General features: G+C 32.2%; 1 protein-coding gene across 1 annotated transcript; it reads right to left on the bottom strand.

The window, feature by feature from the left end:
• Window positions 1-2,275: 2,275 nt before the first annotated feature.
• On the bottom strand, window positions 2,276-8,566 carry LOC142977200 (U-megalopygitoxin(1)-Mo1-like). The gene is made up of 3 exons (XM_076120955.1): window positions 8,368-8,566; window positions 3,632-3,752; window positions 2,276-2,873 (listed from the first exon to the last, which is right to left on the bottom strand). Exons 1-3 carry the CDS (start codon window positions 8,459-8,461, stop codon window positions 2,756-2,758), a joined length of 333 nt encoding a protein of 110 aa, XP_075977070.1. The 5' UTR covers window positions 8,462-8,566; the 3' UTR covers window positions 2,276-2,755.
• Window positions 8,567-9,550: the final 984 nt, after the last annotated feature.

The raw sequence follows: 9,550 nt of genomic DNA, 5'->3' as shown, positions 1-9,550 counted from the left end.
TTTGTCTGTTTTCGAACTCAAGTACACATCACCAGGCACGATTACACCGAATTCCATTAAGGTGGCGTTTTTACCATCAGTACAGGGACACACTATGTCGTTAGGTTCTTTCTTGATAACAAAGGTGATACACATTGGGACATAAGCACTTGGCGGGTAAAAGGCCACCTGTGTCCATTGTCCAAGAAAATCGTTTATATTGGCCGCTTGAACTACAATGCCGACACTCAATAAGAATATTTTCACCAGTTTCCACATTTTTTATAAAGTATCTTGTTCACGCTCTTCTCAAATCAGGATTAAATCCAAATCATTTAGTTTTGCGTTTATAAACTGCAAAGATTGACCTTTGACGTTACTCAGAATATATCTTTAGTATGTTATTAGTTAGATAAGAAGAGTCATGTCTGTTTTATTTGTCAAAACAAGTTGTGATTGAACAAAGGTTTAAGAATTAAAAAGACGATCACCTCACTTGCGTCACCTGCTGCTGTTACTAAAAATAACATGTTAAGTTGAAAATATTTGATTAGATATATATATATAAACGACGGCGTTTTTGATACGTTAAACATCAATCCTAACGATATATCTATAGATCTAATAGAACTAGCATTTTTTGATGTGTTTCTTTAAATATTAGTAGCGCGATTTTGTTTCACTATCGACTATCGACGGATTGCTAGCTATTTTGTATGAAATCCTGATCAGCGCCCCCAGCGGGTGCCGCAGGAACTATTTTAATAACATTTTAGATGTCAAACTCTTGATACTTAATAGTGCCGACTGCAGGAAATTAGCCTACAGGTCTCTCCAAAAACATTCGCCTCCTAAATGATGAGTGGTTACATATTCTAAAAGTTTGATTTGTTTGAAATTAGGCTGTTTTTTTCGACATGAAGAAACTAGTTAGGCCTTACATTCCAATTGTATTAATTTATTGTATTATTATCCTTGTAGATAACGAAGGGTCACATAAACGAGGTTTTCTCAGAACCTATTTATTAATGTCCTATTTAACTTATTTATTATGAACTATACAAATCCGTGAACTTATTACCCGCACGATAAACAGAAAGTCAGGGTTTATTATATAGTTATAGATCTAAAGTTCTACAATTTAGTAGGGAGCCTTGTATACAAGGTTTGCGACCACTTATACAGTAGCACAATTCTCTATCACAATGGACCACCGACAACTGGCTAGCTATCGAGAAATTCGTAAATGTAAATGTCAAACTCTCGATACTCGACAGTACCGACTGTAGAGAACTGGATAGTTAACTGGGTAAACAAAAAATGATTAAAATCTTACTACGTAAAAGGTTTATCTAAATATATATATCTATATATCTAAAATGCTCAGACTAAGCTAATTGATATGCTCATTTGATACCAACGAAAATATGACATAGTGACGTCACTACGTCGTATTTCTATACTAAAATGTGTTTTTGACATTTCATAAAAAGTAGCTGATTTGACTAGTAGACAACTACCCTATTGATTTAGAACTGTAAATTATAACCCAGATAAATCGTGCATTATGCCAAGGCTCTCTGTTAAGTTCCGAACAATATCCGTATACACTTTGTGAATTACCATTTATTGACACAGCTGCACATAAATGTATAAAATTCTTATGACCCGATGTTTAGATAGAAAAGAAATATACACCAATACTAGAATTCACGTTCCATGGAATACCTCCAGGGTAAGACAACTGAAAACTGCCCCTTCAATTAGGTGTTCTCATATCCATATTTACATGTGCCACCGCTTCTATCCCTCAAATCAACAATATTGTTCAAAAGCGAAGTAAATCTTTGAAACATGTGGGCCCTTTGGCGTAAAATAGAATGGCATCAGAATCGCCTCCAATCACACCAGCATTTTTATCGGCCATACGGGTGTATTTAATACATCTAAACCCTCACGTTTGGGTATAACAGGCGTGTTATTGTGTAATGTATGTACTAGGTATATTGTTGCTACTAGTGGCGACCTACCTACAGTCTTCTATCCTAGTTAACACCCAAACCTAACATGGAAATAACGTCAGCACTCTGACTTTAAAGATACTTATAAATTTTTTATCATTTTGCATTCTGTAGATCAAAAACATATTTCGCTTTAAGTAACATTTCCCTGTGAAATATTTATTCCTCAATACTTAAAAATTACTCTAGCGAGTCTTATTTAATCTTAGATTTTTATCCTCTTTCAGACACGACAGATTGAATAAAGAAAACACAACACAAAATAAAACACAATATACATTAAAATAAATCTAATTCAATAAACATAAATATTTAAAAACAACAATTTGGTGGCAAGATAGCTTCTAGAGTTGGCATCCCAACTCTTTCATGAGGAACTCTATCTAAAATAGTCTTATAATACATCTGACGCCACACTAAAATACCAGCATTATTGAAATAATATGTACAATAGCAATCATCTAAACCAAAACAACTTTACACCAGATCATTCCTCAAAATAGGATCACCTAGATTCGTCTTTTTATCTTCCATCCATCTTTCATATCAATATTTATTAACAATTCCAAATTCTGAACCATTATTCCATTTATTATTTTTGACTAGTTTAGAGTTACTTTTAACTCTATTTTTTTTCAACATCCACATTTAGAAACGGTAATGTCAAAACGTTCATTCTCAATCCAAATTTCTTTCCTTTAAAAAATGCTGACACTTCAATGTAACCAGGTGTTACTAAGTAATTCTAGGTTAATCTAAAGGATGTTATTGTCGAGATCACAGCTGACGTCTGGACAGCAAGCTGGGTAGGGTTTGCTCAGGTCTATGTCTGTGACGTGGCATTTAGGATCACTGGTTCCTACGACACCGCATCTAGAACAAAAAAAATAGATATTAGATATTGTTTGTATGTTTAAATATAGTTTAACCGAGAAAATCAGAACAGCAGTATGAGAACTTCATCTTATTTTAAAACGAGAATAATCTATAATCATGGAAACTTATTTTATTCGGATGGATATTAATTGAACAATTGCTCGATAGATGGCGTTGACAGCCTGTAACTAACTCGAGGTGCTAATATTCTCTTGTAGCACTTATCTACCTCTGACTTTATTTTATGTTATTTCGACTTCGTAGCTTGCCTTTCATACACTACCATTTATTCATCACAATTCTTCGAAATTCAAAATGTTACATCGTTTCTTATCTATACTTAATATATTATTATAATATATTATTATAAAGCTGAAGAGTTTGTTTGTTTGTTTGAACGCGCTAATCTCAGGAACTACTGGTCCGATTTAAAAAAATCTTTCAGTGTTAGATAGTCCATTTATCGAGGAAGGTTATAGGCTATATATCATCACGCTACTACCAATAGGGACCGAGTACCAGTGAAAAATGTTACAAAAACGGGGAAAATTTTGACCCATTCTCTCTTATGTGACGCAAGCAAAGTTGCGCGGGTCAGCTAGTCTATAATATTTATCCGAATTACACGGAACATCCTAGTAATATTATTATTATAAATGTGAAAATTTGTGAGAATGGATGTTTGATTAACATATAATATAGGACGAAGTCGCGGGCGGGAGCTAGTAATATCATAATTGTAATAGAATACTCACGATGCATAGTCGACCATGCCTTGGCTGCAATGAATTCTGTAGCAATGTCCGATTGGTGTGACTGTAGTGCCGAACGGAACAACGTCGTTGATCTCTTTGATGTAACAGCCTTCCTTGTCAGCTGGAAAGAAAGAAAACATTCTCGTTAGAAAGATAAGTCAATAAAGATATTTTAGCACAAAAATTAAGGACTACCGAAACGAGTATGATTTGTGTCTTGAATTTTTCAATACATGGATAAATTATTTGGAGATTTACAGAATGATATTTTTAATGATTCTTAACCGATTTCAAAAAAGAAGGAAGTTCTCATTTCTTCGGAATCGTCCTCCTACATTTGATGTGTTTATTTAGAAAAATATTATCGTTCATGATGGCAGCATTACTATTTTCGAAGAATTAATATAACATTTTAAGAAATACGCATCTCAGTTCAAGTACGTCCCAAAAATAACTGTGTCAACTCAATAATGAGGCAATATTTACGTCAATACCAAAATTCCGGTATTTTGACCGTTTAAAATTGTCATTAAAGATATGACGTGATGATGATTCAGACGACAAGTATTTTGGCGAAACGCTAATAGCTGTGTACACATTGAACTGTTGTACGTAAGTAATTAACGCCTAGTTGTAAGGAAGAGGATTTCCGAGATCTGAGATTAATTATTTATAGTTGACGTTGTCGACAAGATTAGCATTATTCAATGTAGAATTCCTTTAAGATACATACACAAAATACAACGCCTGTTTTCTCGAAGGTATAGGCACAGGTACATATGATAAATGAGATACATCTACGTTTCGCCATAAACATCGATAGCCCCATGTAATAAAGCCTATTGCCATATACCAAATACCAAACTGCGGGCTACTATTAAGAAATATTCAAATATAAATAGGGAAAGTTAAATAGCAATTTACGCGACCTGGGAATTGAACCCGAGACCTCATGATCAACTGTCGATTAAGTAGCGTTAGAGGCAGTAGGTCCTTTATGATTAGAAACATAAAACCAATTACTTTTAGTTGTACACATTATTCACAACTTAAGTACAATTATATGCATTTTGCGGTTTGCGGCTGTCCATCAAACTCGTGTGTGGTGAATTGAATTACGCAACTGCATTGAACATTAAAGCAATACAATTGAATTTTGAAACATTAGTATTACTTTTAATAATTAAGTTATCGATCTATGTGATATTAGCAGGACTGTACCGACACGTGCTCTTGATTTAAAAAATACTGTCTTAATTAGATCTCGAATTTTCAATAAAACTTGTAACTTAATTGAATATATTGAAATTGGTTCCTTGGTATAATCGTGAAAGAATAACAGACTTTTGCATTGTCAATATTAGTGGATACAAAAGTAAATATGTACACAATACCTTTCGGAAGTATTTAAGAAATAACAAAAACGTTTGACCACATTAAACGAAACAGGAATTCCGCCATAAATGCCTTTAATCAGTTTGATAAGTTTGATTAATAGTTCGAACGCTATGATATTTATAACACCATTAATCATTGTACACAGACTTTTTCATATACTGAGGATGTGTGACTAAAATGTGTAAGATGATTTATCGTTATTCGGACCTCTTAGTGTTTCCTTTACACGGTTCATTATTTACAACATGTATATGGTCTTGAACTTTTTGGCCCCTATTGTGATACTATAACATGGTACATTTTCTTTGGACTGTCGTATACAACCTTAAAAAAATATTTTATTTATTCTTTAAGAATTGATTTAGCCGGTAGTCTCAACAGACATACATATTGTTGCATTTTATACTGGGAAATATTGAATTAATATACATAGTATTGATGAATACGTTCCACAATGACAGTTGCAAATAGTTTGAAATCAAAATTATTGGTAGGTAAAGCACACATAATTATGTTTAGTGAACACGTTCTAATCTAGCAGTTTGAAATGATTTTAAATCCAATTTTTATCCCATTCAAACGTGATCGAAAACAATATTGAAACGGGTTTGATTGAAAACAATATTGAAAATTAGAAACAAGTTTCTACAGAATTAATTTTAGCAACTTTAATCGCACAATAAAAGTTTTTTGTAAACAAGACCTCGAGGGTATGGGCCTTGACATCATGAAGAAGGCTTTTGGGCTTTACATTCGTAATATCTGACTGTCTGTATGTTTTCGATTTTGCACGATATGTATATAGACAAGGTCTTATTATGGGTTCAGGATCCTTAGCAGTATCAACTTGAGGTCAATTGATGTAACTTGAATACCTTGTTCTTTAATAATATTATCTTTTCCTGTACCTTTGATTTTAAATTCAGGACTTTTAACAACACTTGCGGTTTGATTGCTTTCGTGTCTTTTGTATTCAGCATTTTAATTCAAAAGTTTTATATTTATTTCGGTCAGTGGTAATTCAATATAACTCTGAGTTAGCACTTTTCCAACAGCAACAATATTTCTTTCGCTAATATAGAATATTTTAAGATTATTATTTATTGTTCTGTTAAAGAAAAGTCGTCTTAAACTACTAGTATTTTAAAAATTACAAACCACTATTCATCGCTACATGTTTACTTCTTATACCTTCATGAATCTCATTAGTTATAATGGGTGTTTTCGAAGTAAATTACAGAATGCCATAGTTGATGTGTTAATTTCCATTTAACACTAGGTGCCGTGGTGGCAAATCACGGATATATTCTTTGAAATTATGACATCATAAATAATTTTAATAAGTATGTTACTAACTATTAAAACCTAGCTCTCAAATACTAGTCATAATATTCAGAAACTTATTGTATAAACTTTTCTATTTAATTTTTTTGACACTAATTAAGTTATAATGAATAAACACCATCAGTGTTTAAAAACTTCTACTCAAAAAATATTACGAATCGTATGCAATTGATTGTAATATGAAACTTAATCAAAACTTAATGATACGACTACCTACTCTACTTCAATTAATGCAAAAACAAATGGCAAAAAAATCAATAGCAGTCTGTTAAGACTAACAAACATTAAATTTATGAAATAAACTCTATAGGCACATACGTGTTTATTGTATATTCGAAGACGAAAATAATTTTATCGCCACAAAAGTTCACAGTTCAAAACATGTTTTTACTTTCGCACGTGTATATGCAAATTGTTTTAACTTCTTAAAGGGCACTATTTACTTGAAAACAAATATATGAAAATAGATTTTAACGACTTTATATTATTCGGTGACATTTAAATTGATAATAATATACCTATAATAACATCAAAATATTCTGGCTATATGGACAACACAGACGTCAAATGATTTTATAAAAAAAAATCTGGAAACTTGAAAGGAATGCTAAGTTTGTACCAGAACATCTGTTCTTGAATACGATTAAATAGATACTAAACACGTTCATATCCTAAACTTATTCATTCAGAAATTAACATAACCACAGATTAGACTAATATTCTCATTCCAAATAAAGTCCAAACTACTTTCAGATAAATTCGTCGTAAACTTTGGAACAGGAAAACCCATAAACGTTTTGATGACGTACAATCTTCAAATCTAAAACATTATGTGACGCACGGCTACGTATGATATTTTATTTAATTGTATATTTATGACGATGTTTGCTAATATTATTAGTAATTTCGAGTTTTATAACTACGTCCTTCATATAAAATATACCGGTCAACTATGTCATTACTTTAATATAAATATTTTTTTGTTGACAACGATAAACTATTGATTGAAATCTAAGTCAAACACTTTTAACCGTGACCTAGAACTCCGGACCTAGACATGAACCCTGAACGACACCCAATAAGTGTTAATTGTGTTATGACGTAATCTATCTCATTAGACTAAATAAACAAACATGTTTGAGTAAACATTGTGAAAAGGTTGCCATAGGACAATGATATTATTAAATTATCTAAGAATACGTTCAATTAAGGTCGTGACTTTAGATTAAAAGGTTAAACACAGAAGGTCATTCTTATCAAACGCTTTTGTGTGTGCATCAAAACAATTAGTTTTTGAATAAACTTTGATACATGCGAAATATTTTAAATATTGACAGCCGGAACTTTGAATTCTTGACCGCATTCCACCGGCTTATATAATAAACAACATGTGACAGTTATCCATTTACACCCACTTCATAAAAATATCTTCTTTAATTTATTAGTTGAGGCTTAATCAACGGACGGTGGTAACGGGACCAAATATTTCAGAAAAACCCCGAATTGTTTACGAATGTTAATCTGGAAAAGCAACATTCTATCATTCTGTTTTGTTATTCTGACATCCTATTCGATTTCTGAATCATAGATTTCACTAGTCTGACCAATTACGAACTTAAATACTTATTTTGCCAAACAATATAACACCGCAAATACAAGCAATTTTGCAATAAAAAAATACTGTTGTGATTATGAATCAAAATTTTAAATTATTTCAAAATTAATGACAATTTGGTTCTGTCATTAAGCTTTCACTGCAGCTTTTATAAAAACCCAAAAATTCCCCAAGTATTCACTTTCTCGTGCAACAAGTCCTGAGAGGTCAAAAGTATTATAACTGAAATGTATGTCACACATGTGTAATTACACTACACCACGATCTTTTAAACTTAATAAAACTGCATCCAGATGACCGTTTAAACATCAAAATATAAAAACCAAAGATCACAATAACAAAACATCTTATGTATGAAAAAGAAAATTTCAAAACTCACCGAATTCTCTGGGTTTCGTAGGCGGCTTCCCAAACCAAGTTGCAGCACTGGCAGTACCAACAATCAAGGCGATAACAAAAATTTTGGACACCATTTTTGTTTTGTATTTTTTTTTCTTTGATAATAACGTGGACACGATATACAAGTCTCGCAACGATACTTGAGTACGCTTTGAAGCTTCGCAAGAGAGCGAATGACCACTAGCCGCTCAACCTCTTGTTTTTATTCTAAATCAACTGCTTACACACTTGCGACTTTAATATTTTTTAGTATATCCTGGAAAGTGTTTTGGTTTTTTGTGTTGCTGTGATTTTTTCTATTAACCGCTTTTAGTGTTTTCATCGAATTTACTGATTATAAAAGGTATATCATTTATTGTTATTTTTATTAGAAGACGTATTATAAATGACAATATGTTTCCTTTATTTAAAATACAAATTAACTAGCATTCATAGTCAATAGAGAATTTTTCGGAATGATGTACCATATTGTCATGAAATTCGTGTATTTGTATGAGTATTTTTGTATCACGTCTTAAATCTCGTGCAGCCGTCCTGTTAACCAGATGGTTCTTTTCTGTGTTTGCGTTTCTACTTTATGAGTACTAACTAATAAATACATAAACGTATTTTGGCGCGTGCTAAATGGGTTTTCCTGAATTCTTTTGGTTTGTAATGTCATTAACGCTTCACGCTAGCTGATTTAAGATCTTATTATGATATATTTAAGTCAAATAGATTTACCAAACAGTCTTATTTGAAATATCACTTGATACATTTCTGTTGTAAAAACCAGAAAACATGGCAGAACAAAACCGTTTTCAAAGAATTAAACTTTAGTCACGTGATCAGCGTGGTAGACTCCATGCCTGATTCTTTCTTTTGGTAGGAGACCCTTGCAAATCAGTGGGATAGAAATGAGTTAAAAATGGCATGTTTTCTCATTCAAATATTCATAATAGTGTTGAATATTTTCGTCGTAAGTTGTGCAGGCAGCCTAACGAAGGACGCCAACCACATTCCGATGTTACTTGGGATTTACATGTGATTCATCATTTTGATGTAAACAAACTTTTTTATTTCCTAAAATGTTGTCTCCTTAGATCCGTGATGTATTTTTATCAATTCAACTAACGTTGAATGACGTATGATCTTTTGTGTACTACGTAATTGTTCTCAGAATG

The sequence above is a fragment of the Anticarsia gemmatalis genome, chromosome 12 (genome assembly GCF_050436995.1).
Source record: "Anticarsia gemmatalis isolate Benzon Research Colony breed Stoneville strain chromosome 12, ilAntGemm2 primary, whole genome shotgun sequence".
NCBI classification, from domain to species: domain Eukaryota; kingdom Metazoa; phylum Arthropoda; class Insecta; order Lepidoptera; family Erebidae; genus Anticarsia; species Anticarsia gemmatalis.
Note: the sequence above shows the minus strand (reverse complement) of the source record. Positions and strands in the feature narration are given on the sequence as shown.

What these genes read in the sequence shown, in the direction of transcription:
- LOC142977200 (XM_076120955.1), bottom strand. Translation starts at nt 8,461, where the DNA reads ATGGTGTCCAAAATTTTTGTTATCGCCTTGATTGTTGGTACTGCCAGT. An exon ending in TACGAAACCCAGAGAATTCG is followed by an intron (nt 3,753 to 8,367) that starts GTGAGTTTTGAA and finishes CTTTCTTTCCAG; the next exon opens with CTGACAAGGAAGGCTGTTAC. An exon ending in GGCATGGTCGACTATGCATC is followed by an intron (nt 2,874 to 3,631) that starts GTGAGTATTCTA and finishes TTTTTGTTCTAG; the next exon opens with ATGCGGTGTCGTAGGAACCA.